At 34.0% G+C, this 15,823-nt stretch overlaps 1 protein-coding gene across 1 annotated transcript in view; it reads left to right on the forward strand.

Moving 5' to 3' along the window:
- The first annotated feature begins 1,340 nt into the window (after positions 1 to 1,340).
- LOC100740191 (probable chitinase 10) overlaps positions 1,341 to 15,823 on the forward strand; it is a 30,582-nt gene continuing 16,099 nt past the window's right edge. The window contains exon 1 of the mRNA XM_003492582.4: positions 1,341 to 1,946. Within this exon, the coding sequence (XP_003492630.1) occupies positions 1,944 to 1,946 (3 nt within the window). The 5' untranslated portion in view covers positions 1,341 to 1,943. The remainder of the gene's footprint in view (positions 1,947 to 15,823) is intronic.

Raw genomic sequence — 15,823 nt, forward strand, 5'->3', positions numbered from 1 at the left:
GACAGAGGTGAAAATCATGGGATGGTAAAAGTTAATAGAGATCTTTAGGTGGTTTCCTAAACTTTATCCATGTCCTAGAAAGTTCAAAGTTATAGGAGTCATTCGTATATATTTCCACAATCAAGAAAACCGGTTCGCAAATTCTACGGTCCACTTCTTACTGGAAGCAAGAATCTGATTTGCGCAGTTGAATCTGATTTACGAATAGTTTCATGATAGATCAATCGCTATATTAGAAATAGAGACATTCCTATCCTTCGGAGACCTAATCGTTTTCATTTGTAAATGAAGAAAGTGAAAGCATTCGAGTGAACATTCAATTGATCGAAATGATTTGTTTCAAAGTATAATAAGCAAACGAACAGGTGGAGCCTTTTCTTATCTTTTTGACAACAATTTTTTTCGAATTTCGTCACTTGAGAAGAGAAAATTCGATACTCCAATTGTTTGAAACTGCAACAAAGAAACAAAGTCGTTTAGAAGTTTTATGCAGATAGTTATTAAATAAAAGTCATCAAAATTATTAATTAATAAAATACGAAATTATTAAACTTCGTTTCATAATATATCGTACAATTGCATCACGTAACTTCGAATTTTCTTATGACGAGTGAGGAGGAAACGATTCTAAAATCGAATTAGGCAAACTTCCAAGTAAATTATTATATGAACGACAGCCACTCGTTTTCATGCCCGAAAAGGAAGTCGGAAAAGGAAAGGACTTTGAACGGATAAGTTACGTTTGTGGTGTTCGATCGAATAGCGTAGGGAAGGTTCACGTAGCATAGGTTGGGAAACGCTGTTCTAGTCGGCCGATGTGGATCGCTGGATCGCCGTTTCACTCTCGCGTTCCCATTTACCGAGCAACCGATTGAGCCCTGTTGTCAGCGTCAATGCGTTGCCAATATAAACGAGAATTACCTGTCAATCCAACACTGATCTATATCCAATACCAACCGAATAATTATTATGATAAACACTGATACGTATGACGCTTAAACGGTAGATATTTTCCCAATCTATCGCAAAAATAACAGTTGTTAGAATCTGATAAACCACAATTAGTCGCAAGTTAAGTCATTCATGGAATCTTAACCCTTTGAAGTTGGATATCGCGGTATTCAAAATTTGTTTTCACACTGTAAATATCTATCATTTCGAGTAGTCGGTACCACGAGAAAAATCTGCCAATCACAAAGGGTTAAACATTTCCTTTCAATATCTAATCTAAACCGTTCCGTACATTATACTGTGTATGTTTATAGGTATATACATGTGTGTAGATATATATGTATATACTTAGAGCACGCATAGTCACTTACTGTACACAAAATGAAAGGTGGCTTTAATTGTCGCCGCGGCTACCGAGGACAATGTTCGTCTACGATATCGTCTGCCCCTGTTGCGAAAATTTTCGTGCGGCTTTTGAATACCGGGCTGAAAACGCGTGTGTGCAAAAACGATGGAAAGGAAGGGTTGTGGGGGCAGCTACTATCGAAACAGCCTGATCGTGATTGTGAGTATTCCTCGAGGAAGGGGGTTCTTCCTTCCTCCGTTGGGAAAGAAAAAGAGAGTTGGAACGAGCTGACTAGAAACAGACAGCAAGAGAGTGAGAAAGAAAGGGAGGAGGGAGAGAATGACAGGAGGCACTCGTTCACTACGGTCAGTGCTTTCTGAACTGTTGTCAGTGACAGTTCCTCGATCATGTGGCGGTGGATCCTCGATCACTGATTCTCCTATCGATTACGTTTTTCCTTTTTCTATCATTCGTTTCCGTTCACGGACTGAGTTTCGCCGCATTTCACACACGCTCTTCTCGTGTATAGTTTCGTTCGACCGCGCCTTGTCTTGTTTTTACTCATCCCCTTCTTCGTGTCTCGTCGATATTGGTGCTACTTTCCACGTTCGGAGCGTCACGCGTGGCTGGAAAAACTGGACGAATCATGGTAAGTGGAAACGTGCGAGCTCCGAATCTGTTTGTTATCGTGTTTATTTGAGAGTAGAGAAAAAAGAGAAAGAGAGTTTAATAGAATTGGTAAATTGGTATCGCTGATACCAATGTTGTATAACATGTTGTTGTTAAGAAAAAGTCGATATCCGATCATTTTTTGTAAGTTTATTCGCATTCACCAAAGTAACAAAATCGTGATTAATCGCCAGGTCTACGTCGTATCATATGTAGAAAATTCGTGGACGGTTTGACAGAATTATTTTGGTAAATTATATAATACTATTGATACTAATTTTCTACAGTATAGTAAATTTTAACGAAGATTTTATTTTACCCTATCAGACTTTAACGCGTAAGTTTCTAAAGCAATTTTCGTAAATTGATTCACGTTTGTCAGAATCAAGAGATTAGGTTGAATTCCAAGTTCTTCTCACTTTATCTTGTTAGAACGAGGATCGACTTTTTAATCAAGTTTTTATAAATTTATTCACATTTATCAGTAATAAAAGAATCGAGATTGGCTATTAGGCTCACGGTATTTCGCAGGCGATTTCTGAAAAAATTGCTCATGTTTTTGCAAAATCTTTTCCTCCATCCTTTTTCTCTGATCGAATCGGCTCCGTTTTCAAACTCGTTTTATTTTTCATTCGAACGATATTACATCATGCGCGGATTCATGCAAGACCACCGTGGAACCGGTCTGAAAAGAGATCGATTCGGAAAGGATTAAAACAGACATCGAGATCTCGACGAAGTTGTGTTATTCATTTTTCTTTCTCTTGTCCTTCTTCTTGCATCAATGACCGGACCAAATTATGGCAGAATGATTTTTTGGACATTTAATCTAGTGATCTCTGTTTGAAGATTTCTAGCAAGTGTTTGATATCATGATACATATGGATCGTTTGAAAGTACGCGCAACTCTCATATTCAAGCACAGAGAATAACTATTAATGGTTCTATTTATTCTACTTAAATAATACGATAATATAATATTGATTATATGTGTGTAATTGCGTGTAATGTCGTGTGATTTTGATTATATATGCGTACAGTGTGAAAAATAGTAAAAGAGTTTGCCGGTCGTAAATGTTGACAAACTTTGCTTTTACCAAGTTTTATATTAGGCGAAGTTTCAGTTTATTAATTAGAAGTAAAAGAGCAAACTTAGTGACTATATGGTGATGACGGTATAATAGTGCAATGTTAAATTACAATAATACAGTGATAAAACAGAAAGCGAAAAACTTATAAAATGCAGATGCATAAATATATAACCTTCCGGCTATATATAGCATTTTATGTCCGGAATAAAGCAATCTATAAAATATTTAATCACACTTAATTAAAATCAATTAAAATATTTAGGTTGCTATAAAACAAAAGTTACATGGAATCCTGTTCAATTTTTTATTCACGTATTAAGGAGAATTTTCCTTATCTGATTAATATTTCGGAAATTACCATTTAAACGATGTCATAAAAACACCACAAGACTTATTGCCGTTTTCGACTAGGAGAATAATCCAGTCAAAAGGACAATTTAATTATTCCGGAATAATCGCCAAGGTTTTGCAGAGCATTTCGCGTGGATTGTTTTGCACCAAGGTTAATGAAGCTGGCAGAAATGTGAATGAAGAAGGAAAGTTCACCGATATCTGGATGTATCTCGTAAATCGGCGGAACAGTGACAGTTGTCTGCCTACGCGATTCCCGTGGACCTTCGTCGTAACAAGTATCAAGAACTCGTTTTTGTCCTTCCGGGTTACTCGAGCCCTCTCACTTTCGTCGAGCGACGACCTCGTGTGTCGATTCTGCACTTTGATAATCGAACAAATTCGAAGCGAGATCGAAAGGAACGGGACCGCGTAACTGACTATCGCGATTCGAGAAAGGTGGGCGTCAAAAAGTACGGCACACGATCGAGAAGACAGGTAGAAATAGAGATTTGTGTCACGAAGAGGTGTTCTTAATGGTTAACAAACGTTTTTTCAAAATTATCATGTTACGAAGATAACTGTGTAGGCATATTGATTATATTTGTCAACAGATAAGACGTATGTATACATCTAAATAGACAGTTCCAGTCTGCGATTCCGTATTATGATTTTAATTATGAAAATCGATGTTAGATAAAGATGTTAGTGTAATAAAAGAATGTTTCTTTTTCACCTTGTAGACTATTATACGTATACTGTATCGAACATGGTTGAATTTGTCTCCACGTTCACTTTCATATGATGTAAAAAGATATTTATAATTCCGAGTAATTGATTTTATTAATATTAATGTTATGACAGTTCTACGTATAATGTTCGTTGACAGATATCGTTAAAGGAACTTAATATGTATTATTTTCATGAAATATAGAATTTTCATTGTATTGGATTAACCAGGAAATACGTATGAAATACGTAATACACCTGATTGTCTCTTTAATAAGTAATATGCCATCATTTCTTACAAATTCTCTGCTAAATCTCATACAGTCGTTGATCTTTGACTTCGATATCATCGTAACATTTTAGATAGTTCTTGATTTTTAAGACTGAAATACCTGTTTCTAAATTTAGCAAATCGCTACGATATGGTGCTACGTCGAATGAATATTTACAATTTGGTTCTTCGATATCTTTCCTGAATTATAAAATTCACATGCACTCAACCGCTTGTTTTCTGCTCGTAATGTATTTCTAAAATCACGAGTGCTAATCCCATAAAATATGCAAAAACTTTCCGTTCAATCCAATACTTATAATATATTCACAAAAGAAAGTTTATAAATTAAACGATAATGAAAGAAGACACCTGTTGTGTTTTTGTCCATCATTTCGATCCCACTGTGGTGATTTCACCTTCGACTCACTATTTCAAACTGTTTCTCTTTCATTGACATTTACCTAGCACGGATCATAAACTTCATTTTCTTGTATAGGAGGCGAAAACCTTTTGCAATCACGAAGAAGATGGCTCGTGAACACCTGTAACGACGATCGTGCGCGGTTTAATTCGACGTTAAAACGTGCGGACTAGACGCGATATTAATCACCGGACTATGGTGAAAACGTCGATCGGCTGAGTGAACTCTCGATCTTGATTTACGAAGTCTACGAAACGAAGAGAAGGAAACTGACACGGTATCCTCCTTCGAAAGAATTGAATTGCCAACGTTTCGTTTCTCTCTCGCTCGTGTTCTTTTTTTTTTTTTTTTTTTTTTTTTTTTTTTTTTTTTTTTTTTTTTTTTTTTTTTTTTTTTTTTTTTTTTTTTTTTTTTTTTTTTTTTTTTTTTTTTTTTTTTTTTTTTTTTTTTTTTTTTTTTTTTTTTTTTTTTTTTTTTTTTTTTTTTTTTTTTTTTTTTTTTTTTTTTTTTTTTTTTTTTTTTTTTTTTTTTTTTTTTTTTTTTTTTTTTTTTTTTTTTTTTTTTTTTTTTTTTTTTTTTTTTTTTTTTTTTTTTTTTTTTTTTTTTTTTTTTTTTTTTTTTTTTTTTTTTTTTTTTTTTTTTTTTTTTTTTTTTTTTTTTTTTTTTTTTTTTTTTTTTTTTTTTTTTTTTTTTTTTTTTTTTTTTTTTTTTTTTTTTTTTTTTTTTTTTTTTTTTTTTTTTTTTTTTTTTTTTTTTTTTTGTTATAACGTTTGCCAGCCCGTTTTCACACGAATGCTTTGTTGCATTGTGAAGCAATGCAAATTCGGCTTGTTCATAATGCTTAGCTAACGAGTCCCTTCATTTGCCGGCGATGTAACGGGTATGTAAATAAGAAAATTGCTGCCTTTCCATTGCATTAACGCTACATTAGAATCTCCTAGGCGTAATCATTTTGATCACTTTTTCTCCTCGTTCTTTTAATGTTCCTAGTTATGGAATTTTTTTACTTGATGACATTTTATATCTGTGTTAACATACCATACGCATGAAGTTTTGAAGTTATATCTATTCTTCATCATTTACCAGATGATTGTTATACAAGGTTTTGTTCCAAAAGAAATTTTATTATTGAAATTTTATTATTTATCATATTGAATATTCACCTGGTAGTGTGTATCTATGTTTCCATCTAAAGGAGCCCACTGTAGATCAATATTTCTGTTCAGTTTATTACGTTGAATGTTGAATATTGGAGAACGTGCAACAAGACAGGGTATTAATGCATGATAAATTTTATTATTTTGCAAATCGTTCAAAACATTTCCATTCTGCGGAATATATTTTGTTTTTTGTATAGACGAAAAATTTGACGCAAACAACCCACACAAAGAGCGTTCGTAGTCATCCTCGGATGCAACGTATTGCGCTGAATTATTAATGGTCGTCCCTGGCAATCGCTAATCGTGACTAGTCGCGTAACGGTAAAGAAAAAGAGAAATGTTCTTTCTACATCCAATGACACCGATTGGTGAAACCTGCGACAACCTGGTTCGCGACAGGTCAGCACGCTCAGGAATTTTGGCTTCTCTGAATTCGCAATTTGCAGGTTTTCGCTGATTAATTAAGTGACAACGTTTTCATTATAACATTTAGAATCAAGCATAGATAGCTGTCCTAAAAAATTTCAGTTGATCAGTAGAAAGTTCATAACGATTGAAATATGTATGTAGGAAGCAAATTAATCATCAATTCTAGTATATTTGAATAAAGTTTAATCAGTTGTAGAATTTTGTTAAATTGGGTGCAGTTTCAAGACTATTTTACATTTTATTTTTTTTTTATTACATCATATAATTTTGTTATCTAATTAGATATTCAACTGGAGCAATTTCTAATCGCATTACATAATGTAATTTTATGTAACCGCTTCACTTTATAATTTCTTAAATATCACACATGAGTAAAATCTTGAAATATTGATCAACCTTAGCTACAGCTTATAATCATTCAAATAATGTTTTCTACGTATGATGAAACGTAAGAATCATACCCTGAATATAAAATATATTCGTTGATTGACAAATAATTTATGACAAATAATCTTTGGAATATACATTAAATAAACTTTATTTTGTATTCTGTTCAGTACTGAACCAAAATTATGAATACTTGAAGTATATGTACCTATAGTATCACTAAATTTAAATGATTGTATTGTATATAGATCATGATCATAAAATAAATAGTGGGCGTATCAGATATCTTCTTTCGAAAAGGTAAAAAGAAACATTTTGAACAAGGAATTAAGAATTATTAATTTCGAATTAACCGATTATAGCCAGTAGTATATGTACATTATTTCACTTACACGTTAATTGATTTATTTTTCTCAGCTGTAATTGCTTAATAAATTCGTCCATTTATACATGAAGCGGTTTAAAGATATAGATACATAATTTTTAAAAACATACAACGTCATTTAAAATCAACAAGATAATCTACCGATAATCTTTGATTTTTGTGTATATATGAATTATTAAATCCCAAATATTGGCAATTTAGTTAATCCTAGTTAATATATTAACGTTTACGAATATCAATTCTACGAAGATCTTAATATTCGAAAAAAAAAAAGATAATTCACGGAGATTAATGATGATGAAATGATGAAGCTAGCCAAGAGAAATTCATAATTCATGATTCTTAAGATTGTCTCGCAGATTGTATTTACAATTCAAATACCAAAATTAAACGGTGTAATTCTGGGTGAAAGAACAATACTAATTTGATGTATAATTCCTGAATCTGTTTGTTATCTAATTAACAGTTTTATGATTTGCAAGACAGTGTAATGTAAGATATAAACGGAGTTTACCTGTACATGCGTACACGGTGCTAAGGAAACCGAAGGCCGATTTTTATCGGTCTGCGGTCGATCAGGCATTCGAGAAGAATCGTACGAGTCTAAAAAATAGTCGATTATGCAATCCACGTAAGATATAATACATCCTTTATGAATTTCACTTTAGCCATGCTTTTGGTAGGCGATCGTTCAAATAATTCTTGATACACAGCTACAATAAGCGTTCACAATTTTTACAGTTAATTTATACAAATTGGTGTTGAAAATACCTGTGTTCAACATGCTATTTAACAAAGATTAATAAAGATAAAATAACGAAAGTAGTCAAAGAATGTGCATGATTTATTAATCGCGAGACTGCATTGAGGCTTGAATTGGCGATTCAAACGTTGTGAGTCATCCCCATAAAGAAAGATTTGTAGCTGTAAGAAGCTTAATATGTGATTTGTAGTTGTAAGAAGCGTAATATATGTGGTTGAGCCGTGTCTCTATTTGTGTTTCCTTTGACACATAAGAAATTTGGATCTCTTTCAAATTTATAATGATTGCAAATGAATAATAAATTATTGCGCGATACAGGGTTAATAATAGATAAAGGAACTCTACAATATATTGCAACGTCAAAATTGTTTATCAATTTTCCAAAAGATTTACCCTAATATAACACATGTACATCTAATTGTAATCCAATAATTACATATACAGATAACTAATAGTAATAATAAATACACACAACAAATAAAAAAGTTGTCACAAAAGTTGCTCAATAAATTTGTAAAATACTTCCAAAAATAAATGACAGTTTCGACTATCATGCTATTGTCGCCATTCCAACCATAAAGAATAACTTCAATTTTTTAACAAAATCGTTTCCAAATTTTTAAGTTTATATTGATGCAGCAAGACCTGAATATCTAGTTGTATCTTTCCAATCGATGAGTGTTGTCCTATTTCTGTTATCCTACACACACGCCTCAAGTTCTTGAGTCTTTACATTGGATCGACAAGAAAGAACGCGTTCATCTAGCGATTCGTTCGTACGCGGAAAAATGCGTGCAGAAGTGACCAGGAAAAAATTCGGTAGAAAGCAGTTGGAATCCGGTGGAATTTCTATCGAAGCACGCGATACCATCCCGTCCTCGCCGTGTTTGTTCCTCTACCAGCGCGATAAACACGCATGCACGGTGCAATGCACGCGCACGTTTGCTCAGTTGACGTTTTCTAAAAAGTAAACGCTACATCTCTTAGGATTTCGAGCGTAGTTTCTATTCCTGGTAAAAATCAGCCGGCCGTGAAAACTAGAATCGTATGGTCTACCTTGTGTATGGCTAAAAATTCATTCTTTAAATTTTCACTCGTGCAATTTTGAAAAAATTCCTTTTTATCATAGTACGATATCATTTTCACATCATTTTTGCGAAAAGTCAATGATATTAGAATGATGGAATAAATACGGATAAATCGACTTGAATTCATTCTATAATTATTGATCTAATTACGCATATCATTCCTAAATACGCTCTTCTTTTTATGCAAATAGATCTCTATGACTAAAACAATCGAATGGAATGGGATTATGTCAATGATATGTAAGGAATAATCAAAGCAAGCATCAAAGATGCCGACGTGCACGTTAGAAGGGTTTGATACGTGGAACAGAATTTCTGGGAATATTTTACAATCTACTATCGTATTAACCCTATTTGCAAATCTGATCTTACCGCTGTAAAAAGTCATAGAATTGCTTTTAATGAGCTATTTATAACTGACTGAACATTTAGATAAATCATTCATAAATTCTAGAGTATATCGTGTTACATCTAAATTTTAGTCACGTGCAGATTGATTTATATTGGCATAGAATTTTAAAAAATTTGAAATTTATCATTCGTGACTTGTTACCTTTAACTTATATGTGATACGTATCAAACAGTAAATTGCTAAAATAATTAACGTGTCTACGGATTCAAATATATACAAAATGAACAGTACGAATAAAATATCGTAGACATAGCTCGATATAAAATTTCGCGATTCTTGACTTTCAAAGTTTTCTCCAGAATGATCACAATTAATTACACTTATGAATCCATTCTAAATTAGCTCTTAATTACGATCTATAAATTCATAAATGTTCATTTGGACCACACTAATCTTAAATCAAACAGTTTTTCTATCCTCTAAGACTAATTAATTTTAATTTATCTTAAAGTCCTTTAATTTCGATTAAATTCTAATCTACTTAATTAATTCGAAAGTAATTTGATAAACCTCATCTAAAAATTGTATAATAGAAATTTTTAATTCTGTAGTTTGATTATTTTTTTTTTTTTTTTAGATATTTGTTACAGATAATGTTTTCTGTCTCAAGGTTCAAATAATTAACCAAATAATTAGTTACATATGTATGGACGATATATCTGAAGCAACTGACCAAACAATAGCAATATTTTCTACCAATACAGATTCGCGAATGCATTCTCTACAGTCGCAGACATTGAAAGTTGCATACTTTGGTGAAAGGAATGTAGCATGGTATCTTAGCCACACAGTAGTGCGTAAAGTGGCATGCCTAAAAGCGCTAACTATTTTTCACCATTCACTGTAAATGCTTGTACATTGAGTTTCAAATTAACAAGTTTGTTAATATAATATTAGATGAAGTCGAAAAACGTGCCCACAAAAATATAAATCTCTACTCTATAATCGTAATTAGTCGAGTGATTAATCCAAACAGATTAAATGCAGTGAGACTATCGTTTGACGGATACTAATAAAAGATGATAATATTAAATACCATGAATAAAATACCGATCAGATAAAATGTATAAAATTGCAAGTTTATAATCCACGTCAAATAGTATAATTTCATTAAAAATAAAAGATGCTCCGGGAATTTTGAGCGGACATTATGTGTAAAAAAGTAGGTTTTCGCAGAGGAATCAAACCAACAGTTGTCAAAAATCTGCCACTGTGATGAAAGCAAAAATAGAAGACATCTTGAGAATTTTTTAACAAGAGTTTACGGTATAAAAATGGGAAAATTCTCGCGTGAGAACCAAAGCAACAGTTGGCCGAAAGTCTCCATCGCCATAAAAGCAAGGCATCGGTATTGCATGGTATGTCATGATGTAGATAAAAGGAAGAAAGGAAATGGAAGAAATTCGATAGATTTCCCGTAGCGGCAGGAAACTGCTGAAAGTTTCATAAGCGGTGGCCGAACGGGCCCCTCCGGCGGAAGTCGAGTGAAAACGGTCCGCAAACGTGCGTGGCTTGAAAACGATACGAATCGATAAGTGGTGGTACGTTGCTCCGGTCAGAAGAAATACTCGCGCGATCACAACGAATGAACCAGCCTGAACGGAGCTCGGATCTGAAGTTTTTGCTCCTAGCAAGCCGGCGAAGTTTTCAGGTTAAAATACGCTCGCTTCAACCTGACAACAGGTCCGGCAACTTGCACCTTATGTAAGTTTCACCGGTGACTTGGTGTGCATTGTATTTACGTATATGCCTGTATGCATGTATTTATATGTGAATTTACCTTTCGCGGCATTATCGCGCTATTATACGCGGCCACTATATCTAGAAATGGTAAATGCTAGAAACAATACGACCGGTCTGTTATTAATTGCAATGTCGAAGATTCGAGACGAGGCGAAGACAGGATTCGGCAGGAGCAAGAAGAAAAATTTGCGAATCGAAGTTTCGTCTGAAATTAATTGTATAACTTGTAGCGTAATAACGTATTTGGATTATGTGCGTTATGAATACCGGTCGGTTTATTAAAACGTATTTTTTATAGAATAGAGCAACATATCGGTTTACGATTACGTTAGATATCGAGAAAACATCACCAACTCTTTCACTACGAAGCGTCCCCATTTTCTTTCGTTACGCATCGCTTCAAACGACTCTTTCAACACAAGTTAGGTCTGCGCATAGCTGCAAAACTAAATTATTATTAATTTGATCGTTGCGTATGACGCAAGAGGCAAACGTTTTCCTACTAAGTTTGTCAAATTTCCTATTTTCCTATTCATAACGAACTTGTGCGATGTCCCTATTATTCCAAAGAAATTGTTATACGTTGACCGAAAATGATGATTTATTTTACTTATATTTTTCTACGCATCAACACGTATTATTTCACTGCTTGGTCGGTTCTTAATGGGTCAATGAAGTCACACAAATTATTATTTCTATTTGTTCGAACGAACTTTTAGTTAATAATCGATGAACTGAACTGTTGCTAGCAGAATCTACTTATCCGAACGTTTGGGTTCTTATTACAAGAAGGTGAAATAATAGACGATGATGAAAATTAGTGAGCTCCTATTCTATAAATTCTAATCGACTCAACTACGTACCTGACGACCAAATACGTAGAGTTCTACTGTACAGTCGAACAATTTGACTGGAGGGTGAACTTGAAGTGAAGTTGGCGAATTGAACCGCCTCGAACTCAAGCAACTCGGATAATCTCAACAGAGATTGAACTTTCGCGTGTACAAATTGGTCGGCACAGGGGGTCTGGAAATGAAGAATCGAGAAATACGCGCGTGATTTCGCGTTTCTTGCGCGTACTTTTTCTTCGTAAGTGCTCGTATTGAAGCGAGGCCACGAAAGTCGGTCATTGCCTTCTTTATCGTTATATACGTAAGAAAGGCAGGCCACGAGGCGCATGGAGATTGAACTTCTTTTTTCGAAAACCGTGTTTGTCGAACGTCGGAAGGCGAGCCACGATGAATTATGCGGGAACCGTATGAAATGGAACGAGGCGGGATGGGACGCCACGAAATAGTAACGAAGGAAACTTTGAAACGAACTGTAGGACACTCGTTGGACTACCTGTTTTAAAATACTTCGTTTTTCCTTTGTCACATTACGCTACGTGATTCACAGATACTACGAACTGGAATGGCCAGAGAAAGTATCGACTAATCAAGTCTAAGTATATTAAACTTCGTATCATTCTGTGGTATTGCATCGTATTATACGAAAGGTGATTTTTCTAGAAATTAAGTTGAAAACAATGAGAGTTGTTACTATCGGAGTTTCAAAAAATTGGAATAGAAAATTTCCTAAGGAAACTTTATAGAAATAGATAGTGAATTATAAAAAGGTACGTGAAGATTCGTCACTGATTGATCGCCAAAAGGAAAACCTATGACCGCGTTACTTACAGGCTGATTCATTCTTTTCGTACGAGTATAAAAAATTTGACGCTATAAAAATGAAGCGTAGGGCTTGATAAAAAAAAGATGACTCATTAAAAAGTGCGGGTCATAGGAAATCTGTTATATTCAAATATTTCGATACATTACGCTATGCGATTTATATTACATGTTATTTTGTTTGTTAGAATACGTCAGCTGAAACAATGGAAACAGTTACGTAACTGACATAATTGTATAAGTTGTTTTATAACTGGAACGTAATTAGGAAGTTTGGACGTTAAAGCGTGTCTTAAGGCAGTCAATGTCAAATCTGCTGGAGTTCCTTCATATTTCGCAATTATGAAACTCGTGTGATATGATATAATTAATGTACAGCGTTCAGAATATTATATCACGTATGAAGTGATTTAATATCAAGTTAAAACGACAGCCCAAAACTTTACGTCTCCCGATGCCCTTCGTCTCAAAGATCACACGCGGTCTACCTAGGCTTCGCTTTCTTACAAAAGAAAAAATTAATCGTGTCTTCTCTCGTCAATCGAGGAAAGTGAAAGCGAATAAAAGAACGCATACACAGGCCATTAAAAGAGTTCATTGCTTTCAGCAAAAATAAAAATGAACGTTCGTCTTTTGTCGGATGTACATTCGTAAATATCGCTTAAAAGCTTGAGATCGTTTGTTACGTTTGATCGTTTGAGACGAGAACTTGAATATCTTGATGTGGGAAAAAATGTACATGTACGAGATTTTTCGTACGGGTTTTCGTTTTTCTTGATATCTTTGTCATTTTTTGTCAAATTATGCCAAGACGAAGTTCGTTGGTTCAGAACAAGCGACATTGTGATTCTTAAGTTGAGGTTAGGTTCTTGGGTTGAGACTGTACAATTTTTCATTTAAATAGTGAATAATAAATTAGTAAATTCTAAACACAATTATTTCATCTCATTGGAATTTATTTAGAGGGAGGATATATTAGCTTGTATTGAAGCAAGATGATATTTAAATAAAATGGATATGCATTTAAATAGATTTAAATTTTATAGTGAGTTTTATATTTAAATTTAAGCTCACTTAAATAGCTATTTGTTTCCTTTGAATATCATTTTGTATTGGTAATAATTTCATAAAAATATAAATTTCTATCGAATCCACAGGCTAATTACAATCGATAGCAAACTCTTAAGTTGCAAAGTACACGCGTCGTAATTATTTCATCCAATTGGAATTTATTTAGATGGAAGATACATTAGCTCGCATTAGGTTGGCAACTACGTGATTGCGGATTTTGCAATACCACCTAATGACAAAATCCGCAATCACTTAGTTACCAACCTAATAAAAGCTAATGTATCCTCCCTCTAAATAAATTCCAATGCAATACCACCTAATGACAAAATCTGCAATCACTTAGTTGCCAACCTAATATTAAAGCAAGATAATATTTAAGTAAAATGAATATCTATTTAAATAGGTTTAAATTTTATAGTGAGTTTTACATTTAAATTTAAATCTACTTAAATAGGTATTTGTTTTGCTCGAATATTATTTGGCATTGGTAATAGTTTCATAAAAATATAAATCTCTGTAGAATCCACAGACTAATTGCAATCGATAGCAAACTCTTAAATTGCAATGTACATGCTTCGAAATGAAATAGCAAGAGAGGTACACGCTTGAAGAAAGGAATTCGACTTGTTCCTAGTGTTACGATTAATTGAGAATCAGGAAATGGAGTCAATCGAAGGAAGGAATGGTAACAGTAAGGAAAAGATAGGAAAGTAGCAGGGGAAAGAACGAAATGACAGAAAGGAAGCAAATAGATGAAATCTATGGGACAGATGCTTGTTCCTACATTTTACATAAATCAACGTGAGAGAATTTCTTCTCGGTTGGGAACGTTGAACGAGCCAAAGGCGTCGAGCATGATCTACAACGAGCCGAAGAATAATAGAAGGCTCGCTGGTTGCTTTCACCTGATTCCAGGTTAAGCGTTAATTGTACCGGTTAATAAAATTCGCAGGCCTGTTTTAAAAGTCCCATGTAAAAATCGTCGATCGTGCTCGAAATTCAAATTTCGGTGAAAGTAGGAAGACACCGGAAAAAGGTTGTTAATTGGCCGGCGGCAGAATTCACGAGTTATTTACCAATGACAATGTTGTTACTAGATTCAGTGAATTTTTATGCAATTCTGAGAAATATGAGAATACAAGGCTCATAAATATGGATTTCTATGCAAGCACGTACTTTGAAAAATGTAATTAAAAAGATAGAATCTTGGGGAAAAATTGTTTTACCTACCAAAAATTATGGAAAGCATAGTACTTTGAATGTTTCATATACCACGCATATATATTCATATATTATGCGTATTTTATGAACTTTCTCATCTTTGTATTTATCTTTCATGCATACGACTCCACAATCTATATAATGTATTCGATTGGCTCTAGAGGGGGACATATGTCTATTCTTGTCGCACAGTGGTCCGCTCTTTGTCTACAACCACGCCTGCCATCTATCGAAAACGGTTTAAACTACGAGAAAGTAACAGGATCATAGAATGTGCGAGGAGGTAACTCAGCCTCTGTTAGACAAAGAGCGCGTTAGTGTGCGACAAGGACAGACATACGTCTCTTTCTAATTCATTGAATTTTCATTAATTGCTCCGTTTCTAGGACAAATTCCCGCTCATTTGGAATCGTAGAATATAGAAGGGATCCCTGACAACATTCTGGCATCGCTTTTGACCGGAATTTGCACCTAATTATTCAATTTTTAATAATTATCTACGGCGTACCCTCGTCACCCAGGGGCGACGCCGTGAATTTTCGCATAATTCTCGCCACGCGTAATTAATTTACGAACTTTTATGCACGAAGAACTTAGCGTAGGATCTAAGGAAGCTTCTAAAATTCAATACAGAGCGAATTAATGCCGCAAAAGATTGATATTTATGAAAAATCGCAGGCCCC

This window comes from Bombus impatiens, unplaced genomic scaffold (assembly GCF_000188095.3).
Source record: "Bombus impatiens unplaced genomic scaffold, BIMP_2.2 scf_0765, whole genome shotgun sequence".
Taxonomy (NCBI): Eukaryota; Metazoa; Arthropoda; class Insecta; order Hymenoptera; family Apidae; genus Bombus; species Bombus impatiens.